The following is a 24,721-nucleotide window of genomic DNA, read 5'->3' on the forward strand; positions in this document are numbered from 1 at the left end:
GTACACTTTTACCTGGGAACCAAGTATTTCCCAATAGTTTTCTTTCCATCCATAACCTTTTTGAAGATTTTCATCAGTCACACATCATGTTCGACCTCATCGCATCTCCTGTGGATCATTGCTTTTGTAGGTGATTCTACGTCGCGGTCCACAATACCCGACAGCCCCACTTTTCAAGGTTTTCAGCCCATTATTTGTTCAAAATTTGAAAATTCACATTTCTCGTGAATAAACTCACTTCAAAACATACCCATAATGTTGCCAAAAAATGTCATCTATGGACAACCAATATAGAAAAACCTCCTTGAACCCGTAACAGACCGGTCAAAATTACACGAGTAGAGGGAAGTATGATGAAGAATGTTGGTCAGGAAATTTTCGAAAATTCAGACACACTAATTTATTGGTGTAGAAATATTAAAACCTCTTATAACGGCTATTATAAAACTTGGTTGAAGGAAATGAAAAAATACCAGATATTTCCTTCAACCGAACACTACACACATAGGCGTAGGAGGCAAGGGCTCCTACGGAAAGAAAAATAAATTGCAATGATGTAGCTAAAGGAAATGACCAGTTTAAAAAATATCTCCTTGATAATTTAAAGAAAGTTGTAAGCTTGGCCGACTAATTCGACATTACTAATGTAAAAGAGAATTTGACATAATTGGACCTCCATGCTTTTTCTCCATCTACATAAGACATTTCGTTATTTACAGCATCCCGCGGTATACTGCGCAATTTCCATGAACCGTACTATACACGATGGCATGCGATGTAATAACTGATGCTTACTTATATATTGATATCAACGTGTTAAACGCGCGCGGAGCGCGCGAAAAATTTAGGTTATATTTTTTGGGTAAAGTCGTTAGAGTCCCCAAAATCAAATGGGTTACTATGACTACACACATCGACAGTTTTGAGGCTGTTCATCCTGGAACCTCGATTTTCATGCTCACTGATATATGATGTGATATCTGCTGTGTGGTTTACAAATTCGAACAGGCGCGTAGCGAATACTTTGCCAAGGGAGGGGCGAAGCCTGTAGGCAAACTATCTAAGCGTAGCGCCACCACAGATTGGCGCGAACGTACAAGAAAATTTTGGCCGAAAATGCCTCCCAGATCGCTGGATATGACACTTCCACTGCCTTGTAAGTTGCATCTAAGCATTTTCTATTTTGAATTTACTAGCGATATCATAAAAAAAATATGCTCGGGGGCGGTCGCCCCCTTCCCGAAATGCGTCATGTTCTCCGACGACTCCGACCAGCCACAATTGGTTTCATAGCACAATGGTTTAAGGCGTCCATACACACACACACACACGCGTAATGGTAGACCATATGTAGTATATATATAGATACATTAGTGAGAGAGGAAAAATGGAAACGTCAAAAATGGAGTTGTCGGTGATAGGGGAAGGGTGATGCGCCCGCCCCTTCCGACATCCTAGATCCGTCACTGGCTACCCTGTGTATATATTAGCGATCAGTGCTGTAATGATGTCACTGTTCTTCTTTCTCTTCCAGGTGTCTTGGCATATTTATTCTACTCCCTCCTCTTTTTTCACTCCTTCTTTTTCCCTTCCTTCCTCCTCCTCTTTTTACCCTCTTTTTTCCTTTTGTTCTTCTCTTTTTTTCCTCTCCTCTTTTTCTTACCCGGGGGGCGCGCGCCCCCAACACCCCCCCCTGGATACGCACCTGTAGAATACAACAGTATACACAACAAACGGATTAATACTGACTCCTTGTAACAACTGCATGTACTTTCCCCTCGGATCACATGATTTGCATCGTGTGCTATTTTGGGTAGATTTATTGATTCTTTAGTTCATCTTCGTGACTCCATCTCACTTTAAATGAGAACTAAAATGTCTGAGATTGGCTGAGTTCACTGCATGGTAAAATATGAAATCTAGAAATAATGATTCTTAAAGCTGAAAAATTGTTTCTTAATCTTAAAAAGTAAGTTTTTCAACGCTATAGGGGGGATGGCAAACCTGCAAAAACTTGCACTAAAGAGGAGGATGGGGGAAGGGAGAGGGGTAGGAGGGTCAAGGACATAGCAACATTCTTTACTGGGCGAAACAACTGGTCCTCTAGGGTTATTTCAGGAAAAGGATAAACACAAAATGTAAAATTGCATACACAAAAAGCAGATACACCAATGTTCCTTATTATTTAAGTATTTAGTAAATATCAACCTTTTAGAATTGTATCACATTGCAACTCGTTGTTATTCCGTCATTGATCTATATCCAATTTTACAAAATTATAACATATATATTTGTGCAGTTAATATGAGTTTCCTTATCCATGGTACATTGAAGAGGGTCGGTATGGTAACGGTGGATTGGTAAATGGAATAACGTGGATTGGTGTCGGGAATGTATTGAGTGAAACCGGTTTTCGAATGACCTATGAGTGAAGGGGCGTGGGAGTGGGGTGTGAGGGGGTGGTCAACAACATTAAATTGTTTAGGGCAAAGCATGGATTTCATAGTCAATACTGAAGAATGAAGAAATATTAAACGCGAGTATTACAATTTTAAACAACAGAATGTTTTAATGACATTTTTGTATGAAGTTATCATCTTTAAAAAAATGAAGCTCACTATGTCCCAGCTTTTTTTCTTATTCTTTAAGATAATGAGTGAAATAAAATATTATTTTAACTGATTTGACATGAAATTGTATTCCACAATATACAGAAGGCGTTGATGCAATTCTGAGTGGATTACATATCACAGTATTTATGAGATTTGCCTTACATGATTTTTATTTTAATAAAAAGAAAATACTTCAAAAACTTAGTTACAATTACTTTATTTTTATTTTCGTTTTTATATGTATTTATTAACATATTTTGATTAACTAGTTTTGAAACTGCGACAACTAAAACTGTTTTATTTGTTGCTTTTTTGGTATACATTTCATGTTTTGCTAGAGTAGTATAATTTATTTCTTGGGTTTTGAACAATAAATTTATATGTTTTTGCTATTTTTTATTGCCATCATTCACTAATTTATATAATATTATTAAACATATTTTTAAAATAAAATTTACATAATTCATCACATTTTTTGAAGTTTTCAATTTCAAAAGTAACATTTCTTACTTATAAAACTCAGAAACTCTATTTTAGAATATTCATTATATTCAATTAGAATTATTAAAATCCAATACCTTGTGTGTATTAACTCTTTGTTTTGTCCTAATTAACATTACTGCCATTCTTAAACACATTTCTGAGTTAAACTGTAACAATATTCCAATCAAAGAACATCTTAAACAACCCACAACCCACCCCTTCAACCCTCTCTACCAACCCCATTCTTAAAATATTACAAATGCAACCATTATATTTCGTTTTATTTATCTTAACATCCTACAGAATTCCTTTCACGATGGCCAAATTTATTCAAATAAATCCACTTAAACTAATTAAATCCAATCCTTGACATTAAAATACAGCAGAGTTTACATTAAATATTGTTAGTTTAATATTGATAACTATTATTAATTACATTAATTCTCTATTTAGCTGTTATGATGATTCTAACATCTACACCGGAATACTTACCTCAGCTCCTTCAAGCTTGTACACTGTGAGGAGTAAGACAAGATGGCCGCCAACTTTTTGTTAGTTAGTTTCCTGCAGTCGTCATAGATCTCCAGCTTCTGAAGAGAACTCAAGATAGAGAGAGAGAGACCAGACTGAAGGATAAGGTTCAGACCAGACTCATCAACTCTAGGAGAACAGAGGCATAGATACACACCGGAGATAGGAATCTAGAATGAAAGAATAGAGTTACTGATAATCGAGTAGATAAAAATAAAGGAAAGTAAAGCGATAAACAAGGACAATTAGGTTGTATTAGCTGTAAAATGGAATAAATTTATGAAACGGAAATAAGGGGTTGATGTAAGAGGAATCAAATACAAACAGAAATAAATGGTTTATATTGGAGGAAATGGATCGGTTATGTAGGATTAAAGGATTATTTTGTATAGTTTAACGATAAAATGATTAATTAAAGGATTATTGCTGGTAAGGTTTAATAAAATAAGAATGCAATTAAGGATACAAATGCACAGAGTAAAGCAATTTTAAGTTATTAATTAAGAGGAAACACATCTCAAAGATGGGATGAGAAGGTTACAAAGATTGGGTAATCAAGAATTGAAATTATTCTATCTTTTGAAGAAAAATATTGATCACATGAATTTAATTGTGTATCTAATTTTGAACTTTCAGAATTAAAATGTAATTGAAAATGTAAATTGCTGTCACTACAGGTAGTGTAATTGGAATCATGAAAAGAAAACCTCAACTTCACCCAATGCAACGGTTTTATAAAGTTTAAAGATGCTTGGAAGAATATTTAGTTAAATAAATCAGTTGTTACTGATAATTAAGATGTATTTTAGAGAAGCAGATGTAGATCAATTTCATGCTTCAAGAGAAAACGGTTGATGAGGCTTGAAAATAATCATAAATATAATATAATAATAATTTAATTAACAAATTACTTAATTGTTGAACCAAATCCGTACGATTCAACATGAGTTTTAATTATTTCCGTTTAATAAGATTTGTTTAAATGATGACGTCTATCTCTGTTTAGTTCTTCAACTATTAAAAGCTAATTAATTTTATTTAATTACCATCACATGGAATTTACCGATAGCCCTGACTTCATTCCTAGGTTTGAGTGTGATTTAACTTCTAGTGAATTTTTCGAAATGTAACATTTGCTTTCTTCCTTTGTGTTTGTAGACATTCCTAATAGGGGTAATGCCTATGATCTTAACTTTCTAAAAGTTATCGTTTCTTCCAATTAAATGGCACCATCCGCTTTTTAAAATTTACTTCATTAAGCATAATGTTATGTCATGATCTTGAAATACATCATATCCTTGAGTGTTAAATTAAATAAATTCATTACTGCTTTTCAGTTTAATCAGGTTGATTGGGTCTTCATTGTAATATCTTCTGTTACTATGTTAACAGTTAGCGGACAAACGTAAATTAACAAACACGAGATGAATCAGTTTATTACAAGTTGAATGGGAGGATGGCGCCCTTTTCAAGCAAACATATGATATTGATTGATACAAGTTGAAATTAGTGGCGCACTTTCAATTTTAAAAACGTTTTACGTTTTAAATTTGGATGATGTGGACATTGTTATAATATGGACTACCGCCCTCAAGCACGGGGAGTTGGTCAGAACATAAAGACAGATCGCAACCAATAACTCACAGTCAAATCAATCTTCGTCTATGCGTGCCATTATTACAGACATATCTCTGGTAGCTTGGAAATGACGTACGACTAAAATTAATTAGACAAAATAGAGAGAAAAAGAAGTGTAACTGTAGGCGGAACAGAACGTTCGAATTACTGCCAGAAAGACATTAAAAAAGTTTTGCGGTTTAATAATTTTTTGACATGAGGGAAGTAAATAACATAAAGTAACTGGGTGGACAACTGTGCCATCACCAAGCAAATTAGTTTGCCCACCCAGTAATTATAAGCATGCATTATCATCATTCCTATGAATTTTGTCAAGTTACCATAACATGCAATTAATATTAATGTTAACCAACTGTTGCTAATGTGTCAGGGGCGTCGACCCTATGCGGAAGAGGGATTTGTGTCCCCTCGCCAACGGTTAAACTCAGGGCAAAAGTATGACCCCGTCCCCCTCCATGCCTAGTAATTAGTAGAAGCTGAATTGAACTAACAATCAGGAATGTTTGAATCTGTTGAAAATGATTTAAAGAAGTACGTGTTTAATGATACTAAAACACCTGCATGGAATAGACACCCTTGTTTACAAGTCATAGGCTACACATCATGCTGACAAGCGGTGCTGTGACAAGTTACATTGTTTTTTACAAATAAATATTTGATCATATTCATAAAATCATTGCAAAAGTGCAATGACACGAGTAATCCCCCCCCCCCCCCGACTCAAACACGTTTTAACTAATACCACTCCATTTCAGTGCTGGATCATTCATCTGGATCTTTGCATCATCGAACAGAGAGCCAGGCAAGCAAACGTTAATGGTATTTTTTTCTTCACATAGGCCTATCTCATAGGTCCTAGTTTCGATATCAAAATGTTGCCGCAAAGCAACTAAAATGTTTTTGCGTCAAGTCCTTTCTTTTCCCAAAGTTTTACTTCATATATACTACCATTCTAATCAAGAAGGTTAATATTTTTTGATAAAATAGTTATTATGAGATGAAAAGGTAGGAATTTATGTATATATATATATGATGGCAGTTTCAATAGAATGTTGAAGAAGAAAATAGTTTCAGTTTTAGGGTAAAAAGGTAGAAATTCACAGAACTTTGGGAATAAAAGCGAACTGTTTAGATAGAGTACTCAATATTTGAGATGAAAAGGTTGAAATTTCCTATTTCCCATCTGAGTCATGGTAACATGTACAAAGTAGATGATTTGCACCCCCCCCCCCCACCACAACTCTTCATTTTCTCTCCTCAATTCGAGGGCGCTCTTCGCAATCACTTTCAGAGCCGTATATCTGTGTACGTCTCTGATCATTTTGATACACTACAGTATTATGGACGGCCGTTTGGGCAAAAATACAACGATGAAATAAATAAACAAGAATACAAATGAAAAAGAACAAATTCGCAGACAAACATGTTTAATACCAATTAAGAAATTGTAAAAGGCACACTTTAAAAGATAAATAAATTATTGAAGGGAATCAATTGCAACAAATTGAATAGAAGGAATCTGAAAACTTAACAGTGTACGTACACCAAGAAATCACAAGGGAAACAGTCATATGTTACGATACGGTAAGTTGCAAAACATTGGTAACATAGTGTAATTTGGTTGTTTAGTCAGTTTCCTTTGGGTTCACCTTATTCTTATTATTATTATATCGAGCTTTATAGCCGGTCTATCACTGTGTGGAGATTGTTTTAGCAAATCATTGTTATCTTGAGATTCTTATCTATTTGTTTTTTCCATCTTGACATTTTGTCTTCTCTTTGAGTTTTGTTTAAATACAAAAAGAAATCAGGCTAGTGTATAGTAATGTTAATTTCCTTCATTTTCATCTGTTTATTTCTCCTTTTCTTGTTTAGAATGTTTCATCTCTATATCTTTCAATCTATCTGTAATGCACTATATTCTTATTATTGTTCCTTTACAATTTTTTCCTTATCTGTTTGTTCTTGTTCCATCGTTGTATTTTTTGCCCAAATGGCTGCCCATACAGTAAATTGGAAGTAAATTGTTTGGCCAATTTTTGTATATTTCTTGTTAAGTATGAATTCATGGAGGAGCTGTATCGGTAAGTTTGCCCCTCCATTCCTGAAAACGGATCGACCCTGACGAGATTTATCAATTGACCAATATATCAGAGGGGATTTTTCTGTTGGCGATTGGAAACGACTCAAGTCAATTACGCAATCGAAAACAAAACAGCAAAGCGTTTGAATCCGCTTTCGAAGAAATGCTGTACTTCCCTGTTTGTTTGGCGTGATTCCCCACAGCTTACAGTTCTGACTTACGAGATAAGAAGACAATGCAGCCTTTGCCAGATGTTGAACATGATACAGAAAGAAACTCGTGTCTATCGCAAGTCTAACTCTAAATCGTCTAAATCTAAGTCTAACCCTAACTCTAAATCGAAACTCGAGTCTATCTCGAGTCTATCGCAACTGTCAATGCAAAAAATCCTTGTATCGCATCGGCCTATGTTCCTTTCACAGGCTTAACGAAACGTTAGGTTATGCACAGACAATGGCAGGGGTTATCATAACTTTGAAGTTGAGGCTTGTGGCATGCTCCTATTATAGTCTATATCCATCCGCTGGATTGTTCTCCTTCAGGAAAAGTGCCCAAAAGCAGCAGGAGAACATCTTTTGACCAGTTATCAATCATGATCTAGTTTTTATGTGGCTTGCGTGTTGAAGAGCATGAATGGAAGTACATGTGGCAAGAAAATTGGGTCAATTGAGGCAATTTAGACCCCTTTAGGCCTCCCAGGAACACCATAGGAAAATTGTTCACCACTGAGTGAAGAGGTTTGTTTACAACTGACGAAAACTTCCGGCTCGGATAGCAAAAAATCATGGTCATGATACGGAAAAGTGATAGTGCCATGAAAGGCCAACTTGTCAGCAATCGAGAGGGGGTTATAGCGCTCACGAGGGTTAAATCTCTGCAAATATAAATTAAGTCTGAGATCTGTGTAGTGCATTAGTATCATTGCAAATTCAAATTGACTTTGTGTTAGAAAACTAGAGCACCAATGGTGCAGAAGCTCATACCTTTTCAAGCTTAAAAATGTAGGGCCCACAAAACTTTATGGCCCACCAAATTTCAGGCCATTCTTCAGATTCCACCAATTTTGGGCCCATGAGGGATTACCCCCCCCCCCCCTCTGTTAGCAGACACTGGCTATAATTGCTATTTTCCCCCTTTAAATCCTATATTACCCACTCTCTCAAACAATACCACTGACCTACCCTATTAAACTTTCTCCCCTCTACCAGAGCAGACCTGAAGCACTCCTTGCCAAAATTTTGGCTGGCTGCCTACATACCTCAGGCTCAAAGACTAAGAATCGGCAAGTGCTGATTGGCTATAGGGCTCTCATGCTTACAGTTCAACAGTTAATAACAACTCCCAGTCCTGCTTTAATTCCACTAACAGCCTCTGCAGAGCTTAACCACAAATGTAAACAAACACTGCAGAGACTGGGAGACAAATTAAAGGAGCTTTGGCAAACGGTGAAGGCTCAGATTTTTTTAAACAATGGGAATTAATAGTAATTAATTAACTTTTGACCAAAAATTATTAGGCATCACCTTATTCATACACAATCCAACAATCATCAGTTCAACTTTGAATATGATCCATCAAAATCTTGAGGAGATTGAGATATTTGAAAATATTACAAAGAATGACCCCCCGATGACCCCCTAAATGACATTTGACCTCAATTTTCCGAACACCCCTCGTAACTCTCATCCCGAGGAACATTGTGACCAAGTTTCATTATAACTGGCCATACACTGTACGAACAGGAGCAATTTGAAAATATAGGGCCGCGGCCCGAGCCACAAAAGACCCCTAGTTGATTTTTTATCTCAAATTCATGAACACCCTGAAGGTAAAACTTCCATAGTACTATTGTGACAAGCCTCAACATTGTACCATGGAATCTGTAGGAGAAGAAGCATTTTGCGTATTTCCACAAAATGGCCCATTACGGCCCACAAGTGACCTTTGACCCCAAATTTCGGACCATCTCTGATGGCCCTATACCCAATGGTCCTCGTGTCCAAGTTTCATGAAATTCCATCAAGTGGGAGCGAGTGGGAGCGGTTTTACCAATTGTTGACGGATAGAGTGATAGACGCTGCACTGTAACAATAGCTCACACCAGCATGCTGGTATGAGCTAAAAATGAAACAGCTCTCATTGACTTAGCTCCGTGGGGTGTTGCAAATGTTCAAAGCCCCCAGTCCCAAGCCCCCCATGGTATGGTACTCAAACTTATGAACACCTAGCTGGTACATACGAATTTCGGGTCAGGACTTAGTTTGGGTCATATTTTTCTTTTCCATGGCGGATAATCTAATTCTATAACAACATTTTTAACAACTCCTGAATCTTACGCCAACTATTTTTACTTGATTATTTCTGTATCGTACGGAAGCGTAGAAAGGACATTGCATTGACTTGCACACTTAATAAAATATGTCAATACACAAACTTTTGAAAACCGCGTTTTGCACACTTCGTACAACTTGTCAAAACTAAGAGGCTGGATGACAAAATATACAAGAGACAAATACAAGCACAGAGTACACACAGTTCAAACATAATTTTCCACTGTGAGATTACATAACACATGTATCTGCCAAAGTTCTGTCCTAGTTTGTTCACAGAAAGTATTGATGTTACAGTCATGGAAAGAAATCGGATGGTGATCGCATCGAAAAAGCCTTTCCAACTATTTCGTAATTACGAACAGCAAAACAGTGTTAATATAGTGATATTGGTAATATGTTAAGTACATTTCTTCGTTCTATCCTTCAAATCCTCTTTCACCTTACTCTTTTGTGTTCTCCCTACTCATTAACCTGTCTGTACTCTGTGCTTGGATTTGTCCCTTATTTTGTCCTTCAGCCTCTGAAGAAGATCCTGGTAGGATCGAAATGTCGGGCCCTTAACTTTTACTCATTGTACTTAACATAGGCGCGTATCCAGGGGGGCGTTGGAGGCGCACGCCCACCAGTTGGAGAAGAGGAGGGAAAAAAAGAGAGAAGAAAAAATGGGAAAAAAGAGGGAGAAAAAAAAGAAAAGGAAGGAAGGGAAAACAAAAACAAGAAAGAGAAAAGGAGTGAACAGAAGTAAAACACAAAGACACCACGAAGGGAAAGAGGAACAGTGACATAATTACAGCGCTGATCCCTATGATATACATAGGGTAGCCAGTGACTGATCGAGGATTTCGGAAGGGGCATGCCCCTCAGCCTACCCCTTACACCGACAACTCCATTTTTGACGTTTCCATTTTCCTCTCTCACTAATGTCTGTCTGTCTGTCTGTCTATCTATCTATATATGAGTGAAAACGTAATGAGAAGGAAAATCCACAGTGAAAAAACGTCCAGCCTCCACCAGGATTCGAACCCAAGCCTTCCGCTTTGTACGCGGACATCCTAACCAACTAGGCTATGGATGCTGATTGTATGTCCAGAGGTTCGAAACCGGTAAGGAAGGTTGTGTTCTCACTGTAGGCGTTTGACACCTGTATCGAACAATACTAGTTCTGTTTTTGGTGACATATTTTGCCTTACTATAGAGATCAAACATGATGCTAACCAACTCGAAAATCATTTGTGATTCCTAAATCCGGATCTCAAAAGAGATACTTTGAACAGACTTTATGTTAATGGCATGGAGGTAAACAACAAAGGCAAATGAATATATATCAATGAAAACGTAATGAGAAGGAAAATCCAGAAGAGTGAAAAAACTTCCAGCCTCCACCGGGATTCGAACCCGGGCCTTCTGCTCTGTACTCGGACACCCTAACCAACTAGGCCATGGACGCTGATTGTATGTCCAGAGGTTCGAAACCGGTAAGGAAGGTCGTAATTTCACTGTAGGCGTTTAATATATATATATATATAGTATATCATGACGCGTGTGTGAGTATGGACGCCTTAAACAATTGTAAAATCGTGCTATGAAACCAACTGTGGTTGGTCTTGAACTCGACAGAGTCATCGGGGAACATGACGCATTTCGGAATTAGACCAGGATCTATATGCGAACATCACTAGACATATGTACTTCGGTGCAACACTGCCATCCAGAGATAAAATGTTATACAACGCAAACTGAATGCTAATTGTTACCCCACCCCTAGTACCGTAACTCATACAATGAATCTAAAAATAAATTCCGCATGTGATTTGAGAATTGAGCACATTTCCTGTGAATATAATGTAGTGGATCCAAAGGCGTATCATTGCCGAGGGGGGGGGCGGACGTGCCCATCCCTTCTTAAGATTATTCTCATTTGCATGAAAACGCTCGCCCCACAACCCTACGCCCACCCGTCTAATCGCTTCCTGATGAGTTACGAGACCTTCGCCCGTTGTACCAAGACCTTGGTAAAATCCGGCAACACACCACTTCATCGATAAACAAGTGATCGGGGTTGTGTATTAGTGATGACTAGAGGTCGTGTGCTGACCTACATGGAGTGTGACCACTCCCGATTTGCAATTTCCCAAGATCAGGCCCCGAAAAATCCCAAAGACGCTGTACTGGTATGGATATCTAGCAAAATTTAGCGATATATACTGTATATATAGGTATGTAAATCCCAAGATCTTCCCTAAATCGAAGGCAAATAGAGAATCGAAGCCTTCAGTGTGTAATGAAATTGAAACTGTGCGTCTTTCAACATGAAAAGAATGTGGGGTATTGCCTATAAACATATATATATATATATATATATACATATATATATATATATATATATATATATACATATATAATATATATATATATATATATATATATATACATATATAATATATGTATATATATATATATATATATATATATATATATATATTTTTTTTTTATCTCCTTTCACTTATTTGAATTTGTAAATCAAACAGCAGATATCACACCATATCAGTGAACATGAAAAAGGCATTCCAGGATGATCAGCCTCCAAACTGTCTTTGTGTGTAGTGTTCGGTTTCGGAAATATCTGGTATTTTTGCATTTTCTTCAACAAAGTTTTATAGTAGTAAGAAGTTTTAATATTTGTACACCAATACATGGGCGCAGATCATTGCGGGGACAGCGGGACGCGTCCCAACCAACTTTTTCAGTGGTAGGGACATGATATACCGCGTCCCCACCAATTTGTCCCCCATTTGCAGCAGTCTATAATTATTTTCCGGGATAGGACCCCAGACCCATCGTATACAAACGTCTACTTGGATTATGTTCTGCATTTTTTTCTGATTTTTTTCTGCAGAAACCCATGCATTTCCCAAAAATAAATTTCTAAGCCATGAGATTTAAAACTAAAGGAGGTTTGTGAGCATCACTGGGTCTGGGAAGTGTTATTTCCGGGGATCAGTGAGGTATATTTGCCAACAATTTCTTGTGCGCTTGTGTGAACCCATGGTCGCGCTCCGCTTAGATAGTATCAGAGAACAGATACCCATCCCCACCATTATCCAAGACTGATCCGCGCCCATGCACCAATAAATTAACTGTGTCTACATTTTCAAAATTTCCGTGACCAACATTCCTAAACATACTTCCCTCTACTCGTGCAATTTTGACCCGTCTGTTAGGGGTTGAAGGAGGGTTCTCTGTATCATTTGGTTGTCTATAGATTAAATTTTGTGCAACATTATGGGTATGCTTTGAAGTGAATTTATTTTCAAATTCCGAACAAATAATGGGCTTAAATCCTTGAAAAGTGGGGCTGACGGGTAATGTAGGCTGCGACGTAGAATCATATAAATGACATTGACGGAGATATTTTGTGTACAGCTAAGAAGTTTGCTAATGACACCAAATGGTATTCTGAGGTCTCTTCCAAAAGCAATTCTGAGAAGTTTCAAACGGACTTTGATGAGGGTTTCTCCTGGTCTTAGGGATGGCAAATGCTTTTCAATATTGATAAATGCAAGGTAATGCACATCGGTAGTAGTAACCAAAAGTATACCTACAATCTTAATGGTGTGGAGTTACAGGAGGTCTCTGTTGAAAGAGACCTAGGTATCTACATTGACTCATCTCTGAAACCTTCTAAACATTGTCTTGAAGCTGCTATAAGAGGTAATAGGGTTTTAGGTATGATCAAGAGGAACTTCAGTTTTCTGAAAGAGGACATCGTAGTTAGGCTTTATAAGCAGTTGGTTAGGCCTCATCTGGAGTATGCTGTGCAAACTTGGAACCCATTTTTTGCTAAGGATGAGGAAGTACTTGGAAAGATCCAGAGGAGGGCTACTAGGATGATTAGTTCCTTAAAGACTGTTCCTTATCATAGGCGGTTTAATACAACTGTTGAATCTCACCACACTGGAGCTTAGGAGGTTACGTGGGGACTTGATTCAGGTATTCAAGATTGTGTATGGTTTTGAACATTTATCCTTATCGACTTTTTCATGTCCAGAGGTCATTTTTTTAAACTCCAAAAGTCACAAAGTAGGATTAATATCCGGCATAACTTTTTTTTTTCTAATAGGGTTGTGAATGAGTGGAATGGTTTGCTGAGAAAGTTGTACTTGCAGGTAGTGTCAATGGGTTTAAGAATGCCTTGGACAAGCACTTTAAGCATTGTAATTGATAAGGGAATCAGGTCTGAGTGTTTGTGCCTTCAGTTTTTTTTCTCTCTCCTATAGGGTCCTTGATGGGGACTTGAGTGTCCCTCCTGATCCTTTTTGTCTACTTAACTAAACTATCACATACAAAAGCAATGATCTACCGGAGATGCAATGAGGTCCAAGATGATGTGTGACTGGTGACAATCTTCAAAGGTTATGGATGAAAAAAAAATATTGGGAAAATACTTGGTTCTCAGGCAAAGTGAACATCTAGTTGGTCATTTGCAAGCCCGAGATCTGCCATTTCCGGTGATCTGGGGTGGGGGGTGTCAAAACCAGAAATTTTCTTGTACGCTGCGCGCCAACCGATGGTGGCTCTCTGCTTATAGAGTAATTCGTGCCCCCGGGTTAGAAAATCCTGGATACGCCCCTTGTTACATATTACCAATATCACTTCAATAACACTGTTCTGCTGTTCGTAATTACGAAATAGTTTGAAAGGCTTTTTCGATGCGATCACCGTCCGATTTCTTTCCATGACTGTAACATCAATATTTTCTGTGAACAAACTAGGACAGAACTTTGGCAGATCTATACATGTGTTATGTAATCTCACATTGGAAAATTATGTTTCTGTGCAGCATGATATTTAAATTTCATTTACACCACAACTAAGTGATTAACAAAGCCGTAAAACATGTCGCAGAATCACAAATAGGCAAAATATTTAATGAAAATTATTAGAATAATAATTTGTAAAGTAAAACGAAGACAAATGCAGCTTGGCCATCTTTGTGCAATTGCAATTTCCCCCCTCATTTAAGCTATATAATTCCTTCCCACCTTAATACATGGCCAGACCCTCACCCCTCCCCAGGTTCGAGCTAGCCGCAGGTTTCCCACAATTTGATTTCAAATCCTGCATGTCAAAATTTATCAAGACGGGATTTCCCGCAATAAATTTCAGCGTTCAAGTTCAATGAAACAGATATTTGGAATGTGTAGCGATTAATGGCTAAACGATTGTATTTGGAAAGAATGTATAGGAAAAGCCACTTGCTTTTATTCTTATTTAGTTATTCTGTTTATTATCCATCTTATCATCATCATGCACGTAAATTTCCTTGTGAGTATTTCCTTCTATGAAATAAACGAATGAGAAAGAATACTTGTGCGAATTCTTTCAATGTTTACGTTCATTCGTCATACATATGTTTTTAGAGAAACACCTTATTGTCAAGGGCCATAGTGCCAGAAGGGTGCATGAAGCCATTCAGAGAGTCTGCTCCCTATCCAGACCATCTACATCAATTGGCAGTGAAGGTCAATAAAGGAGGAGACTGCGACGATAAGTTCCCCCTGGTTGTGACTTTCCACCAAAATCTTCCTCCTCTTAAACAAATCAGCTCAAACAACCACTACATTCTCCTCACTTCAGACAGGCTCCAAGGAGCATTTCCTAAAGAACCCAGTGTTGCCTACAGACGTCCACGCAACATACAGGACCTTCATGTGCGTGCTGCTGTTCCATCCCTTACTTCTAACCCTACACCCATTCAGCAAGTCAATGCAATGTCCTTTCTACGCTTCCGTACGATACAAAAATAATGAAGTAAAAATAGTTAGCGTAAGATTCAGGAGTTGTTAAAAATGTTGTTATAGAATTAGATTATCTGCCATGGGAAAGAAGAATTTGATCCAAACTAAGTCCTGACCCGAAATTCGTATGTACCAGCTAGGTGTTCATAAGTTTGAGTACCATACCATGGGGGGCTTGGGACTGGGGGCTTTGAACATTTGCAACCCCTCACTGAGCTTGTTGACTGAATATGGTGGTGTATCAATATCACAAACTTTATTTTATTTGAGATCTCATTCCTGTGCAAAACCAATTGGCACGGAGAACTCAGAGAATATTTCTGTGTGTGTGCATCGTGTTGCAAACTTGTGATTTTGGACTAGTCAGGATTTAGCCACCTTGGTCAGAGATTTAATCCGTGTAAGCGCTATAACCTCTTCTGCAGAAATCCGGTCATGGTAGCGTTTAGCTAGTGAAAGCTTCTATCTAGACTTAGAGACCACATTACTTTTGTGATTTAGTGTGTACGTCAATGGGGCTTTTAATGGGCGTATGCTACCTTGTATTGTAGGTCTCCTCGGTTCCAGTGCCATTCCGCCAAAGCTGAAACCTATGGCGGAAAGGTATAATTTAGGAATGGATTTTTTTTTTCAGGAAAGTATCGATGAAACTTTCTTTGGTTCGCGTGGAAGGATATGTACACAGTCTTCAAACGTGACGGTTCGCTGAATAGACTGAATTGTAGTTAAGACAATATTGGAGATTAGATACAGTCTTCGATAGACGTGTTGAATAGTCTTAATTGGAAGTCCTGAGTGTCAATACACTGTATTCAAATATATAAGAGTTGATTGAATAAATCAAATAACTTTAGGTTGATTGTTTATTAAAAAGATCGAATTTGTGGATTTTGCAGTCCTAGTTACAGTAGTGTGAAGCGAAGTAATATACATTGCATATAGGCCTACAGTGCACCCACAATAATGTGCTCTTTCTGCCATACAAAATGCCTTTCCCCCATGGTGGTAACATTGTGGAATGACACTTTTTCTATGGCAGAATGAACCGATGGCAGCATGACATGGTCCCGGTGTACTCTAGTCCTATCTATAGAGAGCAATGTAACTCTGGCCTAGTCCAAGGACTTCAATAGCAATACTCAATGATCCAACGCCAGCAGGAAGTAAAAACATTTCATACTGTATGCTCAACCTAAGCATGTTAGGTCTAGGCCTATAGTAGCTGAAGTGTGGCATTAGGCCTAGCCAATGACTTTCAAATATACTTTGATCAAATATAGTAATTGAAATCCTAGTACTCTTTAAGTACTCTGGAGTTATATCCTGTTCTGGAATATTGTGGATACATTCCCTCATACAAATTAAAGCATGCAAATTGCATGTAAATTGTATGTATCTTGTATGAAAAGGCTAAAACATGCAATTTGCATGCATGTACATGCTCTACACATGCAAGCAGGACACTTCGCCCAACAACCATTTCGCCCAACTGCCATTTCGCCCAACCTTACCATTTCGCCCAACCAGCCTGGTCATTTCGCCCAACCATCATGGTCATTTCGCCCAACCAGCATGGTCATTTCGCCCAACCTTATTTTTTACTAATATTCAGTTAGAATAATATTACTTTTTTCTATTCCACTAGTTCAATTTGATTTATTTTGGGTTAGGTTACTTCGTAATAGGTAAATAAAAAAGTCAGGTCCGCTCGATATCGATCGGAGTAGCTGAGCAGTTATTTCGGGTATATATGGGAGGATTACACTACTTTAGGCGAAGTTACGCATACAATGGAAGTTATATTATTATACAAACACAGGGGAATCGGTCTTCATAAAAACCTATCAAACCTAACCCCTAAAACACTGATCCATTCTACTGACTAACAATTCCCGAACGTTTCCTTATTAAATTGAAACAAAAATAAAACCCGTCCGTAATATTGAATTACTATATTTAATCAATGTAATCACTTTATCAATGTAACCACATATGTAATCACATATGTTATCAATTTAACCACGACTTCAAGTTTCCTTAATACTCGGTTTGTATCCCGTAACGTTAACATTTCCCGAACGTTTACTATATCAAACCTATCAAACCTAACCCCTAAAACACTGATCCATCCTCAAGATTCCTTAATATTCGGTTCGTATCCTGTAACGTTAACAATTCACGAACGTTTCCTTTTGAAATATCATATTTAATCAAGGTTGGGAAATGACCATGATGGTTGGGCGAAATGACCATGCTGGTTGGGCGAAATGACCAGGCTGGTTGGGCGAAATGACCAGGCTGGTTGGGCGAAATGACCAGGCTGGTTGGGCGAAATGACCAGGCTGGTTGGGCGAAATGGCAGTTGGGCGAAATGGTTGTTGGGCGAAGTGACTAGAAAGCCTACACATGCTGTTTTCATACAATTTACATGCATGCATCCAGGAAGCATGTATTTATGCCTGCATGTATTCGAATACATGCGTGTAATCCTTACACTAAGCATGTATCGCAGCAATATAAGTGTCTATTGGGCATGTAACTTGGTGTATGCATGCATTTAACCAAACTGTCAAACATGTATTTGGACTTAGTTGTTTTATGAATGCTTGTGAAGCATGTATTTTGGACTTTGTCATATTCATAGTGCATGTATTCAAATTTACAGTGCATGTATTTTGGACTTTGATCAATTTACAATTGCACACATGCAATTAGTCAATTTGGATGTAATTTTATGGTATACTGTATATAGGATGATTATATCATATTTTATCACAATAAGTTTTGGTAGGAATGAAGAGTTTGATTATTTTTCTTTTCCAGATGAGCTCTTGACATCTTAAGATGCAAACAAGCATTTTTTCGAATTTCAGCTAGCTGGTTGTAACCTCATGCATTGGTGATATATGTTATTAAATGAAGCACCCTGAAATATAAAGCATTGATTTGGTAATCTCCCATGAGTTATAAGGAAATGCCATTGTGTATTTAGCTACTGTACATGCTTCATAATGTGCCTTGATTCCAACTTTACATACTGTGATGACAGAAATTTAAAAACTTTAAAAATATACAGGATGATGCGGTATGACTTTTTGAAGTTTATATTTGGTATTGCCTGCACTCTCAAAATAATTATTTTACCTCTTATACATTCACTAATGTTCACTAATGCATTACTACAATAAGTTGGTGAAAGTAAAGTGGACTAGTACTCTATGTTACACCCCTGGTAGTCAAATTGGGGTCACAACCCTTGTTATGGTCACCAAATGTTTTTTGGGTGGCCAAATGTAAACAGTCAATTGGAAAAATGTCAGCCAGTGTTTTTAGTTTACTAGGATTTCAAAACGCGCGTTCCAGGGACGCATCTGCCCGAAAAAGTTTCCATTCCGCAGATAAAAACTTATGTCCCCCAAGACAAACCTGTGTTAAAAGCACAAGCCAAGCTATGACCTTTACGTTCTTTTGAAGTCAAGTATAAACATCCCTAGATCACAATTGCTTGCACTTTGAGACTAAATAGTATGGTTGAGGCCTATATATACACATAAACGAATTAAAAAAGATAAAGTTAGTTACAGTACATTTCAAGAAAATGTACAAATTTGAATGTTCACCAAAGCTTGATGTTTTTCCTGTTCTGGTAGACTTAGCCTAAGCTAAGTTTAACATGCACAGTATGACTTCCTTGAGTACTGTAGACAAAAAAAAAAACTATATTTGGCATTACTTTACATCGTGACTAACAGCAAAAAAGTCTTTGGATTGTTCTTTGCAAAATAACTTCTGTCATCCACCTCTACCCCCCCCCCCCCCCCAAGAAAAAAAAATAGAACGGCAACGTAAGTGTAATTGTTCTTCCTTCTGAGCACTGAACACGAGCCCTTCAATCTAATTATTCAGGTAACTCTTGCGCCGTAGAATAAAGCGGTAAAGGTTTGACAAATTTCCAAAGAGATACGCAATGCCCTCTTGAGTCAAAAGTGAACGACAGCCATTAAGACAGAAAGAAAGATGAGAGGCTTACCACAGCAAGTTACAACAAATACTTTTCAAATTGATTTAACCTACTGTACAATGAAGAATAACATTCAGATTACTATGAAATTCCTTACATATAGGAAATGCTTGTTGAAATTATTGTTTCACAACAAAAAGGTCATAACATGACCTAACCTTATGGATTTTGTGTACAAACATATTGCAGCTTATAAATAGAATATATATAAACGATTGGTGTCTTCACACAGTAAAAAACAAAAACCACAAACAGCTCATTCACTTGAGCCTAAAATGACTGACTCTTCTAACTCATTGGGGTTAATTACATTCAAAATTTTGCAATTTTATGATAGGCAAATATTAAAAAGGTGGTACATGTAAACAAAAGTCTAGTATACCCATAGATATTGTTTTACATAGCCAGTGGTATTTTGAGAGAGTTGTCAGAGCTGGTAAATATTGGGTCTCCATGCAAGCAAAAAACCTTTGACTACCATACCATTTACTGTACTCATGTTTATACAGTACTTATATTATGCATCTCTTCGACTGGTATGTACCGTTCAATGAACACAATTAGTATATATAAAAATTAAATAACTATCAATAGAGTTTGAAAATCAATTTTTCTGCATTGTACTGAATTCACAATTTTATTCATATAGTCATTTATATCTACAGTGTTCCTGTTGTGTTAATTTCTTTCTTTCTCCAAACAATACTGATCAGAATCAGCTATCCAATAAAAAGATTATGTTATACGTAACTTAAACAGGGCCCCCTGTTTCAATCACTTTTAATCAGATTGGGAACCTCAGCAATGTAACTAATATTCTTTGCATCAGTGAAATCCATGCACACACAAACAGCAACCAAAATCATACACAGAAATAAAATATCTTTGGTTAGGTGGTGCAACGTCAAGATTAATATGTGTTAATTTATTGTTGGATACATCATCCTTCGTCAGAGAAATTGGCAGTTTTTCCACGTTACACACAAGCGCTACATACTGTACCTGCTACTGCATAAACAAAACTTCTGCTTTACAATGTGACTCACAGCAAAGAAGTCTTTAGCTTGTTCTTTGCCAAACAACTTGTTTTCCACCCCTACTCCTCCCCTCCCCCCAAGAAAAAAATAATAGAATGGCAACTTAAGTGTAATTGTTCTTCCTTCTGAGCACTGAACACGAGCCCTTCAATCTAAGTATTCAGGTAACTCTTGCGGAGAGTGAAGTTAAGAACAGGTTCACTGTCTTACGAGAAATACGTGGAAAGTCCATTGTGATTGCGGTACACTCCGCACAATGACGTCACAGAGTGACCTGTACGTTCATGTGCTTTTTGCACCACGTTTCTGGTCAGTTCGAATCTGTAACTTTGATATCAAATAATGTCTCTTTGGACTAAACGGGAACCACGGTATTGTTTGTGTACTATTTTCTACTAAAATACTTTAGACTAGTATGATCTAGCCCCCCAATTTTTTTTTTTCCGCCTCCAGCTATGCATTTTAAGGGCAGTTCCATGCTCCTAACTTTAAAGAAGCTTAATTGTATACCCTGCACATGTAATTTTGGTGGACTAGGCTACAGGGCTAAGATAAGGTATGGACCAAGACAGTAATAGTAATACAAATAAGATATACTGTAGCCTAGGCCTATTCAAAATATTACCCTACTAATAAAAAGTACTAGGTTTTCTGTAGGCAGCCTATAGCATTACCAATACCACAGGCTGTATACCTTTTTGTTCATGGTGGGAAAAAGTTCCATCATAACTGAATTAAAAAAGTCATTTTAACAACCTTTCAGCTCCATTTCCTTCATTGATTCCTTCTGTTGGGAGTTGAGTGGTACCAACGTTAGTAGTATTCAGACTAGTCGTATAACTAGTACTAGCTGGGCTAACGGCAGCACTAACATGAGTAGTGTCACTAATATTGGGCCTAACGTAAGGCATCTCATCACCATTGTCTAAATCATCTCACTGAGATGAGCTTAGTCGCCACCATGTGGTTCGTGGCACACATTTAAACGGGTTGCTTGTCCTGAAATAGTCTCTATATTTAGAAGGCATTGTAGGCCTCAATATTGATCAACAAAAGTTCCGGAATTTTCTTAGAGCATATATAGAAGTAACGTCGTCCGTACTTACTCTAAAAGTCTAAGGACAAGGTCTATACATATCGCACAATATGCACACAGTAGCCTACAGTAGTAGGCCTAGTAGTAAGTTGAGTCTCGTGTATCCGACATGCTCAGTGATTAACCTCCGCCATGTATCATGATCTTGCGCAAGGTTTATTGCTTCTTCGAAATTGTTAATATTAACGTCCTTAAATTGCGACTTTATTTTTCCAAGCAAGGTAGTCACAGGCCTTCCTACTGGTTTAGTACAGTACAATATACTATTTTACGTTGGTCGAAGTTAAGTTAACATTGCTGTCGACAACATGAATATGCATAATGACCGACCGTACCGCAGACGGCATGCACGGTACGTTTATTCATTATTTTTTAATTTTGTCTGGTCTTCTAAAGCGGAGAAAAAGGATACCAAAAAAAAGGAACCCACAATTTCTACATAAATTTATTTTAATTAATTACACCTGTCCTGTTTCACCCACGAAACACGAACCAAATAGATTCGTTTCGTGTTAAATGTATTACAGTTCACATTTACAAGGAACATTACTCGGGACTCTATCAATTTCGGCGGTAAAACTTATACACTTTCAAAGATAGTTACAGTATATATAGATATCGGAAGACATCAGTGGCGTGTTGTCGGTATCATCTTTCTTCTGAAATTTGCTTGTTTTTTACTCACTTTAGTGAACACCTCCTGTCGCGTTCACTCTAGTATCAAGGTTTATTGTTTCTGTCAACGGATCTAGTGTTTAAAGCAGTTTGGATTCATTATTTCCAGTGATTTAGTTGAGTGCATTTTTCGAATTTCAACTTTTCGGTCATGTTGTAGTAGCCTATACTATAGCCTACCACTTGCATTATACCACTTGCATTGTACGTGGTTCAGTACGTTAGTCGTTTACCAGCAAGAGAAGAAGTGCAAATATGTTGGAAGCTTGCTGGGAACCGAAGAAGATGAGCTCAGGAGAGAGTTACAACGGTATCAACGTATGCCCCAACCAAAATTACCATGTAAGTAATGTTTTTGCATGCTCTCATAATGTTTAAATTTTTTTCTTTATTTTAATTAGGCCTAGGCCTACTTTGGTTTTTTTTGTACTTATCCTGAAAAACTAAAAGACGTGCAATGTAAGATTAGAAGCTACATCATTCATTGGAAGGATCATGCATCACGGAAGGTCAAATTGATAATATATTGTTTCTGAAATTGTTTGGTCCAAATATGAACTGCAAATGCTCCATTGATAATTGTGATGCATTAAGATAAACCTTCAATTTTGTTGTTCTGGTTACACGCATCATTTCAGCTGTGTCACCTCTTCTGTCTTACAATTGTTTTCTTTGATATATGGACATATTTTGACAGAATAAAGCTAGTTTTAACAAACATTTTCAATTTATGTCAAGAAGATTTCACAGAACCTTTGCTCTTTCCTTACAGCAGTCACTTGTGAGGAACTGCATTTCTTGAAATGCTTGACAGGTGCATTGGAATGCCAACAAGCCTTCCTTGGCAACAAGAAACAGGTTAGATTTTTGTAGTATTTTATAAATATGCATCCTGCAAAGATTTCCAAAAAACTGCCTCATCAGTAGCAATTTCAACCAGAAATTTCTTTAATCAGCAAAAAGAAACGGTTTGTGTTTGAAAGTCAATGTCCAAGTTTAAAGGAAATTCAAATATAAACCACTGTACAGAGAGTAATGTAAAATGTCATTATTGTTCATATTTAAACTTAAAGTAGTAGAGGTGTTGGGGAAGTGATGTTGATATACCATGTAAATTGTACCATCTTTGCTTTGTTTCTCTTTTTGCTTTTGTTTTTATATGCTGCAAGGGCTTGAATCAGAACAATTGATAGAACTCTTTGAATAATACTCCCTCATTTAAAGGGAAGAATGACACTCCACAGCCATGTATCCATCATCTTTCCTCTAGGCCTGAGGTTGCTTATAACTTTAATAAAAGTTGTTCATACTTTTTCTTACAGACAAGTTTTTCAGACCCAGAATTTTCATTTTTGGATGGCATTGCATTTGCACCATCAGAGACATCGGTTGAAGAAGACAGTTTTGTCCAAGAATGCGAGAGTAGTGAAACTTTTGAGGTATGTCACATATAGTCATCCAATTATGCTGGCATTTTTTGCCATTTGAAAAGGATTGTCCAGCCAAAAGTTATATCAAAGAGTACTATAATCTGAACATTCTGGTGAAACTTACATTCAAATCTACTGCTACGTTCTCGAATATTGACATTTGAAGTTTTCAAATTTTGTACCAAGAATAGACTTGAAGCATACAGGTGTGATATCATAGCCTAGGTGCACACTCAGGAATAAGTTTTTTGTTCACTTCACAAACAAATTTCTATGCCAAAATTTGAATCATTCATAATGTAAATGCATCACATGTATGCATTGGCATTTAATTCCCATCTCCATTGGGCAAACAATCAAGTTTGCTTCGATTTCAATTTGGTAGGCCCAATTCGACCAGGGTAGGATACATGACTAAGCTTCAGCTGAACTTACTCGTTTTAATATCCAAAGTACATACACAGGAAAAAATATCCTAGCATATATATATATATATATGTAAAATATTATTAGACAAAACCAGAGAACTACAATATGATTCATAATTGACAAATAGGGAGTAATGTTTTAGAAAATACTATTTCCTAAAACACTACTTATTTGTCAGTTATGAGTCATATCTTATTTCTCTGGTTTTCTCTAATAATATTTTTCTTTGGAGTATAAACGTGAATTTTCTCTATAATAAATATCTATAGCATATATGTTTGTTTCTGTTCTTTTCAGATTTCTGTCATGGAATTGCCCCACGCCTTGATGCCTACAACAGTAGAATACCGGCTGCAAACAGCATAATTCATACTGTAGGGTCTGCAAGCAGCATGGGGTCACGTTTGTCAAGTGGTGTAGCGGGCGCATTTTCAGTGCAGACGGTACAATGCACCGAGAAATGTTTGCCATGTATGTACAAACTTTACAAAAAGTGTCAACTCTGATAACTGAGAAATACTGTAGCTTATAAACATAATATCTGACATATACTGC

At 37.2% G+C, this 24,721-nt stretch overlaps 1 protein-coding gene across 1 annotated transcript in view; it reads right to left on the reverse strand.

Moving 5' to 3' along the window:
- Window positions 1-24,721, reverse strand: part of LOC139982813 (uncharacterized) — an 890,000-nt gene that overhangs the window by 65,670 nt on the left and 799,609 nt on the right. The window contains exon 74 of the mRNA XM_071995913.1: window positions 3,588-3,796. Within this exon, the coding sequence (XP_071852014.1) occupies window positions 3,588-3,796 (209 nt within the window). The remainder of the gene's footprint in view (window positions 1-3,587; window positions 3,797-24,721) is intronic.

This window comes from Apostichopus japonicus, chromosome 16, assembly GCF_037975245.1.
Source record: "Apostichopus japonicus isolate 1M-3 chromosome 16, ASM3797524v1, whole genome shotgun sequence".
NCBI classification, from domain to species: Eukaryota; Metazoa; Echinodermata; class Holothuroidea; order Aspidochirotida; family Stichopodidae; genus Apostichopus; species Apostichopus japonicus.